Source organism: Calonectris borealis, chromosome 19 (assembly GCF_964195595.1).
Source record: "Calonectris borealis chromosome 19, bCalBor7.hap1.2, whole genome shotgun sequence".
In the NCBI taxonomy this organism is placed as follows: domain Eukaryota; kingdom Metazoa; phylum Chordata; class Aves; order Procellariiformes; family Procellariidae; genus Calonectris; species Calonectris borealis.
Window position 1 is genome coordinate 2,954,393 of NC_134330.1, and position 22,006 is coordinate 2,976,398.

General features: G+C 35.3%; 1 protein-coding gene across 4 annotated transcripts in view; it reads right to left on the bottom strand.

The window, feature by feature from the left end:
- Positions 1 to 219: 219 nt before the first annotated feature.
- The window catches only part of USP32 (ubiquitin specific peptidase 32), an 82,562-nt gene continuing 60,775 nt past the window's right edge, over positions 220 to 22,006 (bottom strand). For 2 of the 4 annotated variants that reach the window (XM_075168413.1, XM_075168411.1), the window contains exons 16-34: positions 19,733 to 19,850; positions 17,259 to 17,413; positions 16,475 to 16,556; positions 14,610 to 14,684; positions 13,870 to 14,008; positions 13,481 to 13,586; positions 12,658 to 12,831; positions 11,954 to 12,128; positions 11,153 to 11,304; positions 10,314 to 10,425; positions 9,541 to 9,752; positions 7,942 to 8,126; positions 7,254 to 7,340; positions 6,251 to 6,371; positions 5,368 to 5,559; positions 4,472 to 4,763; positions 3,587 to 4,020; positions 3,141 to 3,233; positions 220 to 2,603 (exon numbers count right to left, since the gene is read on the bottom strand). In XM_075168413.1, the coding sequence (XP_075024514.1) occupies positions 2,430 to 2,603; positions 3,141 to 3,233; positions 3,587 to 4,020; positions 4,472 to 4,763; positions 5,368 to 5,559; positions 6,251 to 6,371; positions 7,254 to 7,340; positions 7,942 to 8,126; positions 9,541 to 9,752; positions 10,314 to 10,425; positions 11,153 to 11,304; positions 11,954 to 12,128; positions 12,658 to 12,831; positions 13,481 to 13,586; positions 13,870 to 14,008; positions 14,610 to 14,684; positions 16,475 to 16,556; positions 17,259 to 17,413; positions 19,733 to 19,850 (3,078 nt within the window). In that variant the 3' untranslated portion in view covers positions 220 to 2,429. Of the gene's footprint in view, positions 2,604 to 3,140; positions 3,234 to 3,586; positions 4,021 to 4,471; positions 4,764 to 5,367; positions 5,560 to 6,250; positions 6,372 to 7,253; positions 7,341 to 7,941; positions 8,127 to 9,540; positions 9,753 to 10,313; positions 10,426 to 11,152; positions 11,305 to 11,953; positions 12,129 to 12,657; positions 12,832 to 13,480; positions 13,587 to 13,869; positions 14,009 to 14,609; positions 14,685 to 16,474; positions 16,557 to 17,258; positions 17,414 to 19,690; positions 19,851 to 22,006 lie in introns of all 4 variants that reach the window. The other 2 variants (XM_075168412.1, XM_075168410.1) reach the window with 1 other exon arrangement.

A 22,006-nucleotide genomic window follows, 5' to 3' on the forward strand; every position in this document is an offset into this window, starting at 1 on the left:
TTAAAAGGAAAACTAACATAACTTAAATACAAAACTTAGAAGAGCCGAAATATCTTGGTACTTAGAACTAAGGGCTACGCTGGACAAACTCCAAAGAATTGCTGTATGCTTACTCACACTTTCCAATCTTTTGGATTGACAAATCCATTTAAGCTTAATGAAAACAGTACAGAAACTTCAAAGCAGGAAAACAGCTATTAAAAATTATCTGACAAGAAGTGACACTTTATCTGCATCCACAGTATTTAATTTGTTTGAATAATATAGTTACAGATAAACAGGTTCACTCCATATACAATTACCGATACCTTTTTTTTTAATACAGCTCATATTCCAGTACATCAACACTATTTTATTTACAAGGTATTTATGTACATTAACATCTTTCTAAAGTCAGTGCATTGTCAATAAGTTTTATACAATAATTTACAAAGTGAATGTAGTTAATAGTTAACTTAATAAATTTACTACTAATTCATGAATTAATTTAATTTAAAAAATTAATTACAACCAATGTAACAAACACAGAAGATCAAATAACATTAGTAGATTGTGCTACCTGCTTAAATAAAACATTTTAAAGTAAATCAGTTGAAAATCTTTCACTTTTCATGGAGTTTGCGTAGGGAGGAGTAGACAAATGGGTATTGAAAAAGCTTCTAACCTAGAAATTCACAAGTCATGTTTGCTTTTCTTCAGTCTCAATGTTTAGACCACTTTAAAGATAAAAGACCATATAGGATAGGGAGCAACACTTTACAAGTAAGACAATACTTATTTTGGAACTGATCTGCTGTCCTCGAAGAGGCACGACCTCCAACAAAGGCAGGGAGGTTTTTGCCTGAGAAAAGACAGCAAGATCAGCTGATATAATTTCTTAAATGGATAAAACTCAGATCTTTCTGGAAATTATAAACTTACTGGTAGGTTTGGCATTCTTGTAAAACACATTAAAATGAATCCAAACATTTATTTCAGAGAGCAACCGTGTAAGTAATCACTTTTGTTAGTGAGGATACAAAATCTAAAGAATTTGGAAGATGACATATGACAAAATTAGTAAGCTGCTTAGACTCAGCTGAAGAACAAAAGGCCGAAAGAGTGAAACTTTTACCTTCATTCGGATATGCAAACAATTTAACACTGAAAATGTTTAAAGAAATGCCTACTCAAAATAACCATCTTTTCTCCAGTCTCTGCTAAGACTCGCTCATGCTTTCCTTCACGCAATAAGCCCATTGACTTAAAAGAGCATGTTGCAAGGGCACGGAAAGCAATTCTGGTTTAATTGCAAGTATATGCATAACCTGTTGCAAAAAAAGAAAATTTGAAAAGGTAACCAAATTTTGAAGAAAAGAAACTCCATTAAATTATGAAAACAATAAAATAAACCATCCATGAATGCTACGATAGCTACCTGACAGCCACAGCTTCTTATTCGTTTGAAATACACAGTGGATAATTCACAGCCATTCACTCCAGAGCCCTTACAACAACAAAAACAAGCTATGTTTTTGAATTTAATCATACGAGTTTTTAAAAGTGCAAATTTAAAAGCAACACCAGTCATGAAACATAAGCTCAAGCATCTTTCCTTCCAAAAGCTGGGAACATTTTGTGCAATGTGCACATTTTAAGACACCATGCGTGTAACCACAACTACTCTCCTCAACCTGAAGTGTCTTCTTGAGGCATCTCAAAAGTTTGAGATAGCACTCTTCAGGCAGAAAAGCCATTCCTGAAACATGTTGATCTGCACAGCCAACACATGGAGAAAACAGAATTATAACAAACCATGTAGAAATTAATCTCTTCTCAAATTATGATTTGGTTGTGCTCCCAACATACAGAAAGAAATTGACACACACTAATGGTGGCAAAACTGGAAACGTCTCCTACTCTTGATGTTCATTTTTTAAATTTGTGCACTTTTCACTCTCTTGCTTTCCCTGTTTTGCCAATAAAATGCAATAAAACTGCAGGAAAAAGGAGGTAGCAATATCATGTTGTCCAAAGACAACACTACAATTTTTCTTCCCCATTATCTTGAACCTAGAGAGAGCCTTAGGGGTTTGTTAGAACAGTTGGTAAACTCTACACTACTTTGTTTAGCTCTTATTTGGACTATTTAATTTAGCTCTTATTTGGTCCTAGTCGGCTTTTCTCAAACCATTTTATTTAAAGGCCAATGGCAGTCTCAGCCTGATGTCTAACATCAGAAATGTTTAGAGCATGTAGTGAGATAACAGAACAAAACAATACTATCTTTATATTAACTGCTATTTAATTAGGGTTTTCTTTTTGTGCTTTCAGATCACAGGGTACAATAACTACACTTAGGTTATCTGTTTCAATAACATTTTTGCCAAATTTAAGTTTCAGGATGTTATCCCTCACATTCTCAAAGCAGGCCATGGAAGATCATCTGCTTACTGTAAAACACAGTACTTCTTATAATCTGACTCAAAATCTTCATCCATGCTGCTTGTGTCTGCCATCTTTTTGCCGTCTATCTTTGGCAGAAATTGTGCATAGTCTACCCCCTGCTGCTCATAGAAAAGAATGTAGGCAGAGTCGGTGTCGATTTCATCGGGATGCAATTCCTGCAAAAGAGAAAAACGTTCTGAAATGCGCAATGGGACAATTGTGTTACTGTCACTGAACTTAAAATACGTGCAATTGCCCTAGAAACAGGATTTTTAACTGGCTGTTTACAACCAGAAGAATCCCATTTTCTGTCTCCCTTATTACAGTTATCAGGCTCTGTTATTTACTTGGAAAGCATGACAAATTTTATAGTGATAAATGCACATGCTTAGAAATGTCGGAACTTAATTATTCAGTAATTGAATACAAAACAGCTAGCATAATGAAAAAATATTCTTGGACTTCCATTTTTAGTAGTTTTTCCATCTTTGTACAAAATAAGCATCTTTCCTTAACCATGGCAGCAGCTGACAAACAGATGTTAAATTGAAGAAAAAAATCTCTGGTACAATTTCAGTTAACGATTTTAATATTTATCTAATGCAACTTTTGAGATGCTCATGATTTCAAAGAAGAGTTCTCACAAGATGTAAATTTCTTGGGCTCAAGGTAACCAAGACAAAAATTATTTGCTACAAAAATAAATTATTTACCTTACAGCTACTGTCATTGTAGCAGTACCACTTGTTGTTCGGGTTTTTGGCATAAGTGACATAATGACCCCCTCCCATAATTCCTGAATGGCACTGAAGAAACAAAGAAGAAAATAAATTCTGGATCAAACATCAAAAGTCAGAATTCACAGAATAAATGATTCATAAATCATTCATGATCTTTAAGTGAGTGACAATGGTTCATGACAACCTATATATCTGGAGCTGACTAAGCTTACATACTCAAGCAGAAAAAACATTATACAGAGATATTCTTTTCAGTTGTACTCAGTTTTATGGCAAATTTCTTTTGCTGACAATGGCTCTGCTTTGTTCTCCTTCTCAATAGACCCCTACTTTTTGTAATGAAAACAATAGAGTAAATGCGTTTAGTAAAAACAATGCCACATAAAGATAGTTTATTTGCATAAAAAAAGTCAACTTACCGAAATTGCATATAGATTGTAAATAGGGTTAACACACACTTCTTCTCTTTGGTCATCTGTAATATCATCCTCACTGTGGTTATCAATTTGACCGTTGATACTGCCATTACTGTACGCATTCTGCTCACAGATGTATCCATTGGCTAGAGTCATCTCACTGTCCTGAGCAGTATATAGTTCACTCTGGCTACCACCCAGAACCTGCCCTCTAGTAAGAGCATCACTTTGATCAGAAGTAAATCTCTGTTCCTGGTCAGTACCATTCTCTTTACTTGCATCCAAATTTTCTTTGCTACTTGACAGTTTGTTTTTACCCAGTTGTGGTAGCCGCAGACGCCCTTTACCTCTTCCTAAAGTCCTTGGGCTACTATTTGGGCTACTGTTTTTACTTGAAGGACAGCTGGTCCCACTTTTCCTCCCCAAAGACGGAGATGCTGAAACATAAAACATGTGGACTACTAAGATAAGTAAACACATAGTCTAGATTTTTTTTAAAAGTGTTTTTTTGAATAACTAAACATTTAAAAATATTGTTTCACTACAACTAATGAGTAGTACATAAAACTATCTTTGCACACACACATACATACACCTATGAACTGAAATTTAACTCTTTTACGCAGGAGCACATTCCTCACCCTTAATCCAGCTCACTTACACAAGGAGACAGTGCCAATATCTATTGTCACTGAGTAACTTTTTCTTTTAATCTTTTTTTATGGTAAAGCTTCACTAAGCTTTCCAGGGCAAACAACAGAAATGAGTGTTTCAAAATAAGTGTAGTGCTTTGGCCAAAGAAACATTAAAATTTTGTTCATAATACAATTCCCCCCCGCCCCCTCCAAATATCAGTATTGACTGGAATTTTCCCTAATTATTACCTACCTTTGATATTATTCAAGACAGTAGTGTTAAGGGAGGATGGACTTCTGTTCAGTGTATCTCCTTCTCCTAGTGTGTAAGTGATCTGCAGATCTATTTTTCTAGACTCCCCTTGGAGAGTCCGTGGTTCAGGAAGGCTGTCAACCTGGAGCGTTAGCTGCTTTCTTTGAAAATGACTTGGATCCCTTTGCACCAAAAAGGCACTTGGGTCAAAATTTTCTCTGGGAAATTTAACAATTTTCTGAGATTTTATCCAGCGGCCATTTACGAACTGAAATCTTTTCAGGTGAATGATCTAAGGAAAAACATGTTAGAGAAAATTAAAGGAGGACAATTATATCGCAGTGAGTAATTTCACTGTTTAAAAATAATTTTCCCCCAAACACACACATTTTATCATACGCTAATAAAAACCAGTAACAATGCTGTTGTGTGACAATTTGGATTTTGGGATCAAGCTGGTAAAATACGGAACTAATATTTTCATGGGGAAATGATGGAAAAGGTTGCTTCAATTTGGTGATCAGCACTGTGTGTTTTGAATAACCTACCAGATTTGGAAAGCAACAAACGCAGGTGTTACACAACTAGACAAAAGATCATGTTAGTGGAAAGGCTGCCTAAGCGTGAATTCTATGTCAGAACAGATGACACTGAATGCAAAATGCCACTATTTCCTGCAATGTATCAGCTAAAAAGATTCAAAAAAGGATTTGAGTTTTGTTTTATTTGCCTGCGTTACAGAAATGCATGAAACAAACTAAGTTAAGGCCCCTCCTGAGACTGTGAACAAAAGCAAATCTTCTTATTCCGAACAAGATGACATACCTAGTGATTCAAATTTGTGATCAATGTACTTTGGTTTTGTTGCTGTAGAGGAAAATTACACAAAATCATACCAAAATAGGGGGAAGTCTCCAAAGATCCAGTTTTTTGGTGGCCAAACAATGGGTCTTGCATTTGGAACAGTAGTACATCTCATCCTCCCCCAGTTCTTCCTCACTGGTGAAGGCTCTAAGACAACTATCCAGATTGATGGGCTCTGCTTGAGCTCGTCGGCTTTGTTCAACACTTTCATGTTCTTCTACAATCTAAAGTGAGATAAAACTGTATCTGACTTGGAAACATATACAAACTACTCAGAGGAAGGAAGGCTCTATTCACAGTAACATATAAATAATATCATATAGTTATTTAGGATTAAAGATAAAAAACTAGGTACACCAAGTTTTAGCAGAAATTTTATTGCAATTATGAAGAGGCAGACACACAAATAATGCACTGTCCTTATTCTTGGATTCTGCTTACCAAATTATCCGTAAAGCACAAGTTTATAGATTCAACTCACAAGTTTGAACAGCTATTCTACATTGACTCAGCTATAGGCTTACCTTTAGACATGTTTTGTTGACTCAATGAGGAAACAGATTTACTCACATGCATAAGTGTTTATAGCACTGGTGTGCTTAGAAAATGTATCAAATTAACATATTTTGTAATATATTCTGGAGGCTAGATCAAAAGCAACTCACAACAGACAGAAAATACACTGCTGTGGTTTCTTAAAAGCTTCCCTTCCACATTATGGTCACATAAGAGGTCTAACACAAAGACATTAATTTATCCAGAATATACTGTTCAATGATTACTGACTTTATTTTAACATTAAATGGACAACAGAAGCATCAATTGCAAAAAAAAAGAAAAAAAAAAAGGAAAAAAACTTGGTGAAATGGGTTGTGCTTCAGAGCTATTAACAAAGGGTTTGCATGGAAATTTTACCCGTTCTTGCGATGTCTGGTAGCGCAGATGGAGTGCTGTCGGATCCCAGTCTACAGCAATGTAAGCATTCCCAACACAAGCTCTATCTTCTGTGCACTCAATTTTACAGCCACGGCAAAATCTAAATCAGAAAGTTCTAACTGCGGTAAGTAAACTGTCCAATAACGAAGTTTTACATTACTTCACACTCCAGTTCTGCTCCTTATTTTGTAACATATGCACCCCCAAAGTTTCAGGCCTTGCCTTCAGTGTAAAAGAGAGGCATTTTTATAAAACAATAATCAGTGTCGGTTTGCTATTTTACTACAAAACTTTAATAGAGATGAGAAATTGAAGCAGTTGGGTGAGCTCAACCATCTACCTTGGTATAATGCTGACCAAGCCTACCTATGACACCAAAAAACTACAAAGCTTTGTCTCCATAAATATTTTACAACATGATAGTTAACATACTTTATCTAGTTGTAAGAGACTTTTTTTTTAACTGAGTATATGGTCTGAATACCTTCCAGCAAGCGTCTGAAATTTTCATTAGCGTGTCTTTGTTTAGGGAAAATTCCAAGCGTGCTTCCAGGGTGAATTTCTTATTGTCCATTTTAGTTCTTACTCTTCAAATGGCACAGGAACTAGCAAGGGCAAATGATTATATCTAGAAGTTTGGTTTTGTATGAAACCCCCCAAAATCATCCAGATATGTACACAAATGTGCCTGCATATATGCACAAATGCACACAGAATATTATAAGGTGCTAAGAGGGTTTTGATAATCTTATGTCTGTCTCCTAATTCAAAGTTTCTGTGTCAACAGAGCTTCCAGCTCTCCAAGTCATAAAAGCTATTCAACAGTGAAAGTCTGCCATATGAGGGTTTTGGTTAAATTAGATTCTAGATTCTTATAGTTTGGTATTACCTCTGAAGTCTGAAACGTATCAAAAACCCATTACCATAAATTAAATTTCTGCTGCAGCGATTCCCTTCCTTAAATCTAAAAAGGACAATTTACCTGTACCATGGACACCAAGCACAAGAATTTCCATCCTTCTGAACTACCCTTAGGGTGAACGGATACTGATATCCCATGCTATCATCACTGAAACAGAAGAGAACGCAACAGGAAACATGAGCACTTGTTCAGACTGTCAATTACCTTCCTTCACTACACTTCCTCTGATTACTTTAAAAAAACCACCAACACACCCCCCCCGCCAAATTATAATTTTGATTAGATTAAGCTATTAAAACAAGACCAGCCTTTACATTGCCTAAATTTGTTAGATATAATGAATTATCAATCACTGGATGAGAATGAACCAACCAATTTGTGTAAAGTCAACCTGTAAGTGCAGCTAGAAGGTATACTACATTTAACTGTATTAAAAAGGATTAAAAGTTATGTATAATTATTGCCGTTATTAAATTGCAGGACTCCAAAATGACTACTTGCAAAAATAACCCACTAAATGGAATCTGCAGGCAGAAAGCATCTGGGGTAAAAGCACACACAATTGTTCCTGAAGTTGTTGACATTTAAAGCTTAATTATACATTAAAAAACATACGTTCATTCAACAGAGGTATTATGCCAAGTCAAAACTGATAAAGATGAAGAATGAATATAGTTTTAAATCTTGTAAGCAAGTCTACGCCACTGTATTATGTCATTCAAGCCAAAGACTGAGATGCCAAACTCACCAGTCTTGTGCATGATTACTAGCTTCCTGAGGCGGGAGAGGGCTAGCAAGCCTGGAAACCTGAATCCACACTGCATCATACAGGTCTTTTTTCCGTGTATGAACTGTACAAGGAACAATTAGTGGCATTCCAAAGAGACTAGGACGATTCTTCTGAGATGAAAGAAAATATAATTCTGTCCGCATCTGCGTATGTGAAATAAAAGAATGACTCAGATATAAGTATGCATTAACTCACATTACCGTAATTACTAGGATGTTGACCTTGTTACTTATTTCAGGCTTTGGCAATTAAAATAAACCATTAATTCTATTAAAAGTACTCAATTTCAGCAATTTTTTCCGATATTAAATACTGTAAATCTTGATCACTGACTTTAAATTGCCTGAAAACTTTTTTGTATTTTATGATACTATGGCAATGTTATTTAGGCATTAGACCACATCAACATAAATCTGTATTTCCACCATGTGCAATATTTTATATTTCATATGACACATATTTCTTACTTTTCCCACCACATGGTAATATTGTTATGCAGACATGCACCTAATGATGCTAATACCTGTCCCAAAATGACCTCTACACTAGGCAAGCTTATGTTTGCTAGAGAAAGAAAACTTTTACGTCTAAAGGAGGCACTACAGACTCGTACACAACTTATTCCAAGCAGACAAACTAAACTTCGTGCTACATCTCCCATTTATAAGAAAGATTTAACACGCCAAGTTAATGACATAAGTTTTATACAATTAATCCCTTCCATTGATAAGATTTTTGACAATGACAAGTGTGGATTCCTGGAATAGCTTCACCAACAACTTTTACTGGTTTTAAAGCAGTGTAACTAGCAGCTTGTAATGGCTTAAAAGCATTATACCAATCATCTATGAGACTCTACAAAATCTGAATCAAGACAACAGTGATGACAGTGGTTAGTGGCCACTACTTGAAAGAATAAAGCAAAGAAGCCTCATACAAACACACAGTAAAGAGGGAAGTTAAATGGCCTCCTGGCCCATATCCACCAGGCTCTAAACATCAACAGACTCTGAAGTCTGGACACAGGGTGCACAGAACCCGTGGCTATTTGAGGTGTTCAGTCATCCAGCTTTGACATTTAGAGTTCAATTTAACTACAGATGCTTTTACAAAGAATAGTTCACGCTAACAGAATGACCCAGGAAAGTACTATATATCTTCACTCTGTTTCCATATAAGAAATAAGGCTTTTCCACATAATGGGAAAGAAATGCATTTCTAGTAGCTCCTCTAATAAGAATTTTTTCTGCTCAAAGAATCTGGAACATTTAATCAGAGAGTTAGCGAACGCCTAAGTATGCATCTCAGCATTAAAGAACTGGGAAGCATGCCAGTACTAAGGAAAGAAAAATACACCAACATTAGACATTACGATTTAAATTTACAAGAGTTGTGTTTCTGTAGAACTTGGCGCTCACTTAAGAGGGAAATGTATTCATGCTCCCTCTTCTTAAGAAACAAAGATTAATTTATCATATGGACATTAAAAAATCCTCGCTGACTTTTTCTCAAAGTGTGTTAGGCAAACAATTTATAACAAATGCAAAATCTACTAACCATTTTTCTGTGGACTGCAATTATATACCCTGTACATGGACTATCAGAAAGCAAGGGCACATGACCGTTGAGAGTCCAGTTGGCAAGGTTACGCTCTGTTCCACATGGCACTACAGTATTTGGCATTCCGTTTGGAATTAGGGTTGGTTTAGGAAGGTCCCCATTCATCATTATATTGGGTGCTCCGTTAGCTGATGGCCCAGTTGAGACATCTGTAGATAGACAATTACATTCTCAATTATCTACAGTAATCAGAATTGATCACAAGATTTTTATCCTTTCCATTCTGTTCATGGCATTTCATGAAACATCTTCTACCCTCCTTAAGACCAACATCTAACCTTTTACTTGCCTACAACTTTGCAAAATCAGAGCATGCAAGAGCAAATAACAACAGAGGTGTTTACAACCCATATATGAAACCACAAACAATAAAACCAAAAGCGAACACCATGCTTCCAATATTTTACATGTCCTGCCTTAGAGCCAATCCACAAGTAATAAAATATTTTGCGTGTTTCTTGTGTCTTTAACTAAAATAAGTATATAGCAATCTTCAGACTGCTATCCTGGGCATGATCCTAAAAAGGATCACAGACCATCACTGAGGCTGCTCACAGCTTCTTTGTGGATCAGAATTCTAACTTATTTGTCTTTTCTTTAATCCTCACTGTTTACTTATTGCTAAGAAGTAAGGTTTTCTCCTGAATTTCTCCAGTACCTAAGCACTGTGCGTTTTAAATGAACAGGAAAATAAATATGTTTTCTTTTACCTGTCTGCACAGGACTTGATGCTGACGTCGGGGATCCTGGAATTGGTATTTCAAATGCACACAAAAACCCACTCACTGATAACCGGACTTTCTGGTTGTCTTGAGGAAAGTTCTTCAGTAAAAAAGGGAAAGTTAGTCAGAAATGTATATACTTCTGTCTGTGACTCCAAACATGTTTTGTTCTTTTGAAAACAGTGTATCTATCAGCTCATCTCTCCCCTCTCATCTGCTTTCTTACATCTTCTTAGAAGGTAAAAAGGGACCCAACAAGCAGACCCCTTTGCAGATCCCTGCAGCAAGACCTCAGAGAGTTATTAATGGTTCTCTACGCAGGCTGAGAGCACCAGTTTCAAGCAGTTTTATCCTATTCAATGACAGCAAAAAAATTATATATATATGCACACATATACATACACACTATATAGAACTAAACCAATCATTACTTATGCTTCCAACACCTTGACAGTGTTTAAATTCATCACAGCACTCTAACTTGAGATGATTTTATCCTTTTTTTCCTAAAAATATAATTAGTAATCAATTCAATTAAGCTTCTGCAAGCTTGTATATCACTATTAATTTTGTTTACAAGTGGTTTATTTTGGTTCAGTTTACTTTGATTTTAAATCTATTTAAAGCAAGCCAAATTATGGTTTACGAATGAAATAAAAGTTCATATAGAGATATAACTAAGCTGACTTTATCACACTTTCAGTTAAATTATTTCACAGTTCTTGCAAGCAAAGCTTAATGTCAAAAAGAATGAAAAAGTATGCTGATGTAACTAATAAAAATACCAGAAGTATGCTGCCCCAATGACTAATATTTTTTCTTCTTACCTTTATATTGGAGCTATGCACTTCTGCAAGTAGAATCTGTTCTGGTTTTAGCCCACAGAGTTCACTTAACTGTTTTTTCAAACCTGTATACTTTTCATCCATGTTCAATCTCAGGCCATATCGAACAGGAGTAGTACCATCTAATTTAATTACTTTAAAGGGGTAAAGAAACACACTGGTCAGCAAACCAGGAAAGTTTTAATGAGAATAATACATTACAGCTACTTACTTATTAGAAAGTATTTTTTCCCCACTTTAGGATATGATTTTTTTTTCTTATCAACCGATTTTCAAGGTCTGCAAATAAATGTCAGAAAACTCCTTGCTGCATAGGCAGTAGAAAATGGTTTCAAAATTTGTTTCATTTTTTATCATCTTTCCTTTTGCCTCTTTTCCAACAATACTTGGGTTCTCCATAGTATAGTTCATGACTCAAAGTATTTTTTGTTGGTACGCTCCCTCCAGGCCTTCTTTTTCACTCCAGGTAGATTTAGGACCACCTCCACAATACAAATTTTCAGTGAACAGAAGGAAAGTTCTCAAAATCTCCATTTTACATGTTTCTGTATTAAGTCCTTTAGTCAAGACTGAAAATGGGCCATCTATGCTCCATTTTTAAAGGTTTTATTTTAGTTTAACTGTATTCCAATGAAAATTCTTGTACTCTATTATATTAAAATGGTTATATTATTTTGAAGCGTAAGTGCTAACATAAAATTTGGATGTTTTAGAGCTCTTCTACATATACAATTTTTATTTTAGCAATGACAAGTTTATAGGGAGTTAAACACTACTACTCACCTGTAATTTCTAGGTGCATGTAGCTATCCATTGGCAAAGGCAAGGATAAAAAATTAAAAGGGTCAAATCTAACACTTATATGTCCACAAGTTTTACATTTGACTTGTGATTTCAGCTGCCCATGAAATAAATCTACAACAATGGATCTGTTTCTTCTCAGATGGTTTTCCCAGGCCTAAAATGACGTACAAAACAAAAACAAAAACAAAGTTAGAAACTGAAGACTACTTGCTTCAACTGCAGGAAGGAGGATATGCTGCAAGACCTCCAAAGCTTCACTGGCCTTTGAAATTATTTCCAAAGAAGTTCTTTACCAATTTCTAATAAATAGGAAGTATTTAGTTTCAACGTGAGTAAAGAAAAGTTATTTCAATAACACAATAATCAAGGTATGACATCATTTAAAGTACTTCTGAAAGGATCATCAGGTATCTTGAAAAATTTTGATACTCCATAATTCTGAGGAATTGTTCACAATTATTGTGAAGTATCATCTTTATTCCTTTATTATAATACTTAAAACTCATTTTCATTTCAAAGGTGAAATTGACTCCTTAAATCACAGATCTAACAAATTCCAAAAGACAGTACAGTCCTGAAAAGAGTATTGCCACAGACAGTCTCAACAACTTAGCAGCTTAGCACTATAAGGAAAGAAAAAACAGCAAAAAACCAAACCCTAAACCCCAAACTTTAACCCATACCTCTGCTGCTACTTCCCAGTCTGGTCGACCATCACTATCTTTCAATTCCACATATGGCTTATCATGAACTCTGTTCAAATCCTCATGAAGACCATCCAAAAGAAAAGCCAGAAGCTCCTGGGAGTCTTGCTGCTGAAAGCCATTAAATCTTGGAGCGTATTTTGCTATTGTCCACTATAAAAAAAGCCAGAAAGTTATTTGACATCATGTAACAGAAGTTGTAACAATAAATCAAAATATTGTAGACAAGACACATGCTGTCAACGAGCACAAATTAAATTGCCAAGAGTTAAAGGTAAGTCCCTATGCTTTCAGGACAAAAGACCATTTACAGTCAAATGCATAATCTGTTGTCCCTAACAAGGGCTATAAAAGCCTTATCTTATACCACAACCTCTGATTCGTATCAGGTAACTCCTTTGACCTTACAGCCACTGAACCATGATTAGATTCCACAGAAAGCTGCTCAAGCCCTGAGCGCCAGGACTGATGCACCGTGGCCTCCTCCAGACGTGCATCTTGCCCCTGCACAGCCCCTTTCTGAACACCTCCCCTACATTCCTTACAGGCAAGAAAGCAAATTCTGTGACCAGTTTGCAGTAACATATGGGATGACTGACTGCCCAGGATATGGTCATTGGCTTCACAGCCAACTTCTAACACGTGAAATATATGCCCGTTTCCTTCCCTTCCTCTAGGGGAGATACCGAGTTGAGTCCCAGAACCATTACAATACAGGTGACATCAGGAAAAAGTGCATTAAAAGATTTCTGCTATTCTGCTATTGCTTTCTACCTTTAAACAACACACATCACAGACTTACCCGCAGCTTTAACGGTGCTATGTTCTTCTGAGTTCCACTCCACAACTCCTGAACCAAATCCCCGTAGCACTTGGCCATGTGTCCTTTCATTCCTATTGGATTTGTCCTAGAAATCATCAAGTAATTAATACCACACAAAGTTTAAACAAAGTTCAAGCATGGGCGTAAACAAGAAAGTGCAAAGGCTTCTTGCTGAACTGTTTTAACTCTCCCAGAAGCAAAAGAGATTGTATTTTCATGTAGCTAATCTAGTATCTACTGCATAGCTGATGGTTGATAACACTGAACTTAAAAGGATTTATTCATACTGTCTACTTCTGAAAGCTGAAACTCATTTTAAAGAAATGTTACAGCATCTAAAATGCCAATGGTCTCAAACAGAAAATTACCTGTTAAGCTCATAAAGATGTCTTCCTGAGATGAAATACCGTGTTAGAGGTTGTGTATTACTGACACACTGGATACTGGAGTTCATGAAACATGTGTTACCCAGATTGCTTAATCCAGTAGCACCCTTTTCAGTAGGAACTGAGAAAAAGAAAACATAATTATACCAATTGTGCAGATGTGAAAAGTTCAGAATGGTATATCAGTAAAGTTAAGAATATGACCTTTTTACAATAACCAATTCTATTTAACCTGCTCCCAATTACAAGACTACAGCTGGCAACAGAGGACCAGCCTGTTCAAAATACTTGCTCTCTTAACTCTACTTAAGTTAATAGAAATTGAGGTATTTTGTTGGAACTGATACACCACAGACAATCCATACAAACTATTTTCAGGTAAATAATTATGGTACTGAAATTTCTGCATTAATTTGTTAAAATCTTAACTATTCTTTATCTTAAAAAAATCCAAGATAATAAACACAAAATTGAGAATTTGCTATGTACCATTTGCTACTGCTGCATCTGAACATCTACAAATTTATCTGTCTATACATCCAACCCTCCCACATTTCCAGCATCTAAGTTAATAAAACAGAAAGAACAAGCAAAGCAGCACAGGCATAAAAGACCTCTTCCAATGTTAAGAGCACTTATATTAAAAAAAATTGTTCCAACATAATATAGCCTCTTGGATTTTTCTTCTCATCATAATTCAATTACTATGCTGAAATACTTACCTTTATGTCTGTCTATTTTACTGCTGTTTGCTATAAAAGACATCTCTTCTGGCCAGCTCATGTCTTTGTTTCGAACTAGAAAGAGATATGGTATAAGGATTTTTTAAAATTGTTTGTTCTTACTCCAGAGAGCTTATACAGCTGAAGAGGTCTAATTAAAATTTTCTAATATCTAATTGAGATTAGAAATTTGCTTATTTTTAGTTATTATTTTTGCTAGTTTTCATTTCAATGTTTCCAGTCATTATTGGAAATCATTCTAATATTGGCATCATTCCCACCATGCCAGTGACATCTTCAGAAAGCAGCCTTGAGATTTCTTTCCTGTTGGATAACAATTTTTTTAGTACTTCTTCTAACACTTAATAAGGATCCCCCAGATTTGAACAAATCTGTTCACTTCATGAGCAATCACTAATATTTTTTGTTGTTATGAGCCAATAAAAGATTCACGTGTATTTCAAAATAGAGACAAATTACATGTGTTTCAAGATAAAGTGGGACAAAAAAAATGCAAGCTTTCCTAGACTAGTTTTACAACCACCTCCCCATAGGATCCCTCTGTAAACCTCTATCTTGCATTGACACAAGCCATACCGCAAACTGGCTTAAGGAATTAAGCTAGCTGAAAAAAGCGAGTTATTTTTCACTAGATCACTTCTCACGGCCAGTTATCAGATAGGTGTCAAGTAGTTGTCCACGGGTAAGGCAGGTGGCATAATACACAGAGGAAGGGCAGACTGCTTCTTTCAGTGGCAATGTTGACTTAATGCTGGTTTGTTTATGGAACTACAGCCTCAGGGTTCTGTTTCACCTGATACAGCAAGGTGCAGTCCCTCTCCCCTCTCTCTACATATAAATTCCCGTTTCTTCTCTTGTGTCTAGTGATTAATGCAGATACACAGTGAACTGCATCAGCCACTCTGTCAATTTTAAATTGATTAAATATGAGCTAAGCCAAGTGGCAAAAAGGATGAGTCCATCTAGCACACCAACCTGAGGTGTAATATAAAGCTACACTAAGAGAAACTTGTACGGAAACAATGCAAGACCCGGACTTCTATATAGCCTCTGTGATGTAAGGACAACAGTAGAGCGGATTAAGTATGTATGCTTCGGTTTCTCACAGTAAAAGATTAGACAAAAAGTCAGGTCAAACTAGCTGAAAACACAGCTGGTCCATGCACCCTGATACCTTTGACAAAGGCTTAATGTATTTGTGACTGACAGCACTGCCTAGTGTAGTAGCGCATGGCAGGAGGATGAGAGACAATGGACATAAATTGAAACAAGAAAGGTTGAGATTGTTTATGATGACTTTTCACCATGACGAGAGTCAGTCAAGCAGCCAAGTCCAAATGCATTAGGTTCTCTCCAGATGTGAAAATAAAAGCAGCTTGCAATGAAAATCTTAGAAATGAACCTGACATGGACTGAAACATGCAGTTTTCTTCACCTTTTGCTTTATGAATAAGAATGTGTTCATGCAAATATCATAACCTGAACTCTTGTAAAATTAGTGAAAGAAAAATCAGATAATGAAAAAGCCTCAGATGCCTCAACACCACTTTTGTTAAATCTCTGGTATTTTAGTTCTTACTGTAAGCGCAGTGGATTATTCGAAGCTTTGGTATTTCTTCCTTTATTTCTTTCAATACATACATATATAGAGATAGACATCTATTTACACATACTCTTCCTTCTCAAAACATATCAAAAAATAAAATATTTGGGCAGTAGGCCTATATATTTGTGTAGTTTGCGCTATTACAAAAACAGGTACTACACACAATTTATTAACCATATAAACTCATATGAAACTATGTGGTTTTAGTGTGTAAACCAATTATAGGCCCTTTTTATACCTTCTATTACTAAATGCTGCTCATCTTGGATTTTAAGATACTCCAGTCTGTGATCTTCATCATCCAGCAAAGTAAGATAGTTCTGCAGGAGTAAAAAATACGTCATATAGTTATTACTTCTAGATTTAAAATTCTCTGAGGATATTTTAATCTCGAAGCAATGAAATTAAAACAGTATTAACCATTTCTTCACAAAAATGAGAGCACCAGTTTCCTACCTATGTTAATTAAATACTGATCTCCAGAAGCATCTAGTTCAATGCTTTAATTTTATGTGGTATTTCTTTAGAATGAGAGAATTACATGCACTTAATGATTTGGAGGAATACATTCTGCATGTTCATTGTGATTTGTTCACACACACATTTGAAAAAGATCCTGGATGGCTGAGCATCATGCGTGTCAACGAAAGAATATATTTTTATTTCCATTTAAAACAGTTTCTACGAAACTTCATATTAAGCCTTTTAATAGGTCAACCAACTGCCAATGTTTAAATACATGACAGGATAATTTAATGTTTATCATGCTACTAAGAAAACAAACGATAAGTTTTCTGGGTCATTAACACCAAAATCTAAATTTCACTGCTTGGAGTGCACAAAAAATTCTAGAAAATAAGTGGCAAGAGTTTTCCAACCTAGGCGGTTAAATTGCAAAGGAAACTTACGTACACTGTTTTTTTTCTGTGCATGTGTATTTAATAGTTTCTAGAAAAGATAAGATATACAATATCCAATAGTCAATTAAAAAAAAAAAAAAGAAGAAAAAAGACCGACATTACCTCACTGTTGTATAACCAGAGGCGCATATCTTCTTCCTTTATACGTAGCCTCTGGGAGAGATATTCATGTATCTCTTTAATTGTTTGCATTCGACTAAAGCAGCCGGTGTAAGCCAACACTCTTTTTAACGGAGCATTTGGTGAAGGTACGTTCCCTGGATTCACAATCATAAGAAAAGGGAAAAGGCAATGTATATACCCATAGGCCAACTGAAATCAGATCAATAACAACTTATATACTACATATACTACAAGCACTTCTTGTGAAAAAGTTCTACTCCTTTTGTTTATGGATAAAATAATGAGTTAGATTGAAAGCTAGTTGTTACTAACCCTTTGGGACAACAAACTTGCTATCAAAAAGCAGATAAATTTATCTCTCTTCTTACCAAAACCTGTTAGAAAATTGCTCCCCTAAGATTCTCATAGGAAATAAATAATTTAAAAGACTGGACTATTCTTTTTTTCTCTTAAAGACAGAGTATCAAAGACAATGGTAATTTTCAAAATAAAGAACTTCAAAATTCCATGAGAATTTTCTTTTTGAGAGCACATTGTAAGTAAAAAATAAGGTCAAAAAAGTCAGTCTGACTGTTCTTGGAAGTAGCATAACTTTGCTCCAGCTCTTCTACGAAGATGAATGCTGATCTGTGAAGATGAAATCAGCCTGGAAGTTTCACAATAAAAGTATTCTTAATAACTAACTTCCTCAAAACATATTCTGTGAAGATGCCTAGGATTTTCATCAGAATTTCTCAACAATCTCATGTTTGCAACACAAACTAATTCCATCAGTCGAGATTGTTGCTATTTCTATAATATGAGCTCATCTTTAAATAAAACATTTGCACAAGCTCAGTTTGAAAGAGATGAGACCAACTTTACATGCTTTATTTTTTGAGCTTCTTTAGTTTAAACTTAGGAAGTTTCCCATTCCTCACAGATACAGGTCTGTAAAAGCTTTTATTATACAGCCAAACCCAAGTGCACAACTGCATTACTTCAGTAACCATAGAAGTGACATTGTTCTACATTCACTGTCAAAAGATTAAAATAAAATAAATAGTACCATATGAAAAGATGCAATATTACATGCAATTTGACAAGGGAGTAAAACTATACTGTAATCATCTTATAAGTCAGCAAAGCATCAGTTTTGCTTCAGTGTACCAAGCAAAGTACTCATTTTTTTTAAAGAACACGAAAAAGCATTTTCTGAGATTAGGGATCAGAGGATTAGTCATAAGATTACAGCAAGAAAGCATATTCGAAAACTCAAAAAGATTAATAACTGATTGGACAAATAAATTAGTGCAGAGCAAAATAATTCCAAATCAAGATAAAATTTGGCACATCAGAAGATTCTCTTTATTTGAATTTGGGCATTTTAGGATATCCAAACAAAGCAGTTTCCATTTTATTAGGTCTAGTAGGAAAAATGAATTTGGGTAGCAGGCAGTTTCTGTAGCGGAACTTGATCAAGCAGGCAGCCACTATCTACATGTTAAGTTTGAGATTCTACCAAAGCAGTGAAAAATTGAGCATCTGCATGAGATTTTTAAACACAGGCTAACACTAGCAAGGCTGAAGGATTTAATTTTCAGTCAGTTGAGCCCATTTCTGGATATACTGTTATTGTGAATGCATATGTATATCTGTGTGTATCCAAACGCACATGCATGTGAACATCAGGTATTTCTTCAAATCTATTCCGCAAGGCAAGTATGCAACTGTGCATACAAACTGGTCACTGAAAACAAATCCTGTAACACTTTTGAGCTGAAATGTGAAGCTGCAATCTAAAGATTATTCTTTTATCCCATTACTTGTACAATCTTTTGGTGCGCATCACCACCACAACTATGGCACATATATTTTAGCTGGATGTTTATACTTTCTACCGAATTGTCTTTCTGAACCGCATCAAATAATAGTCTTCATATTCCATCAATTCAATCCCTTTCTAAAGAGTATTAAATAATTTTGGGCATTAAAGCCTAGCTGCCCAAGTAACTCGGAACCTGTTGGCTAAACAATGATTTAATTTAATATACCACTGTACTATCAGATACACACACCCACCCCAATGCACAGATGCATCTATTCTATGGCTACAGAATTAACTACCAACAGGATTAATCAGATCTGCCCTTCTCAGCTGTTTAGTTTATGCAGTGCTCATTTCTCACTTTCAACTCACCAATCTATTTGCAGTAACTATGCGACTTAACTGACTTCACTGAAAATGCTCCCTCATGCCTCTTCCTTTCAAGAGAAGATAGAAGGGAAGCCTTTAAATCTTTACCAAATGCTGATTGTGCCTTACAGTTGATTAGCTGGTGTACAAGCACAGTGGCAGCAAGCTTCTACAGCTGTGGGTCTCGCTTTCTTAGAAACTGCGCACTTGTATTCTTGCTGCATTCTTAAGTTACCTCTAGGTAAATGCTGAGGAAACATTCTCAGGCTCATCATACCCATATTCACCCAGATGTTTGACTGCTGCGTTCGAGTGGCAGGCTGCTGTCTCAGGAAGAGCAGATAGCGAGGAAATAACTCTAGTTCAGGCACATTTGTTTTGCTGTTTTTGATCACCTAGTAAAGACGTTTAAAACACATTTTAGAGACTGCTGTTCTAAGCGTGTAGAAAATCCCAATAGGAACAGGAAGTAATGATTAAAGCAGATGGTTAAAAAAACCAAACTATGTTTTACTAGGAGACGAGAAATCCTCTAAACTACTTATGGGGTCTTAGGCAAATATCCACAGGAATAACAATTTACTGATTTCTAAGCACTTTTTAAAGCTTATTAGTCGCAGATTGTCAAAAGCAAACACTTATTTAATGGAGCATAGATTCCTGTACAACACCATGGAAAGAACATTTTTATAATTCCTGAAGTATATGTGAATTTACAATGAACCTCATTAATTTTACTCAGCGTACACTTCAATATAAAAGTTTACAACTGTTGAAAAAAACTTACGCATGCTGAATAAGACATTTGTTCTGAACTTTTTGAACTATAGGATTGAATTAAAACCTTCATACTGTATGAACAGACTGAAACTTACTTTTGTTGCATTTTGATATGTTGACAGAAAAAGCTGAAATTACCCCAGAACATGACCTGCAGCTTTTCAGTCACCATTTCTACAAAGATTTTGCTATCTGGATCCGCCCAAAGTAGACATACGTAAATGGCAGGAATGTTCACTATTTTTGTGACCATGTGAAGCAGAAGAAAACACTCAGCTTAAGCTGTGAGAAGCAATATAATGCACTGAAGTACCATGGTATTAAACTTCAGTTACAACAAAAACAATAGTCATGACATTTTCTGGAAAGAAACAACATAACAGTCCCTACTGCGGGGTGGGACACTGGGACTGTAAGTGCCTGTATACATGGTTGCAAGTAATCAAATGGTCTTCAAGAATTCAAGCGTTCAGATAACTGTCAAAACGTTCCTTAATTATGGACTGAAAAGCTAAAGTTTATACATACATTATTTATATTTTTTTGCAGACAGGATACCCAAACTAAAATTTTCTCATTCTGAATAGAAGTCTCTTTTCCAGTGACCCTATCGCAAAAATCTCAAGCACATTAGTTTGTGCTGTGCATAAAGAGATGTGGCCTTTTCTGGATCATGAAAGGTGTTTGTTTCCATGGAGAATGTGTGGGAGGAGGGTAACAGAAACCGGTGATTTTTCACTGTAAAATACTACAGCTTCACTGTTAGTACTACGGCTAACAGACCAAATCACCAAAAATCATACAGCTAGTTCTCTCCCATTTGTGACACTAAATATTTGTCACACCAACCACCTAATCTCTATCGCTACCATAAAAAGAAAAAATCCCCTCAGTTCCTTTTTTAAAGCGTAGCTCCTGTAAGAGACTACCTGACACAGAATAAACCAACCACTATATGGAATAAATATACTCAACAGAAATTAAAGAAAGTTTCCAATTACTCTAAGTGGACAGAGCAAATTACTTCAATCTTTCTTGCATCTAACATCAGCCTTTTTATAAATTCAAAATTAATAATTCAAGGCATGCCAGCTTTAACTCTGAATGATTATGACCTATCAATCGTTTTGCAATATTACATACAGAGAAACAGAGAGATAGCTCAACAAATTGTGAGTAAATTATATGATTTAACAATGACTATTGCTATACAATTACTGCTTCTCTTTCAGAAATACTCTTGCTGTTTTAACTGCAACCAAAAAATCTCATTGGGATAACACAGACTAATTATTAGTCCACTTAGTCAATTCCATTTAATATATAGCACTTTCAAGTTTGAAAATTATATTCTGCAATACATTCTGCATTGTACCCAAAATTAATTTTTAATTACAGATATTACAGCTTTAATATAGAAAAAACTAGTGATAGTTACAGAAAGTGAATTTTAGTTCTTCAAGGTTTTTTTCTTTTAATAAAATGTTTATGCAAACAAGTACAAGTATCACCCTACCTTTGATACGCTCTTTCTAATTAGTTAATTTCATTGCAAGGTTTTAAGTGATTACAGGCAACTAGATAATTGTCGATATAAAAACACAGCATTACCAATTTGCAAATACATTTTTTATTACACAATGGAAACACTTACATTAATTGTCTGTAAAACTATTTCACAATTTTATTGTGATTCATTGGCTTTTCTGCTTACCGTCAAATGTAAGAAATGTAAAAATTCACTACATATGAATTATTTGCTCACAAATGA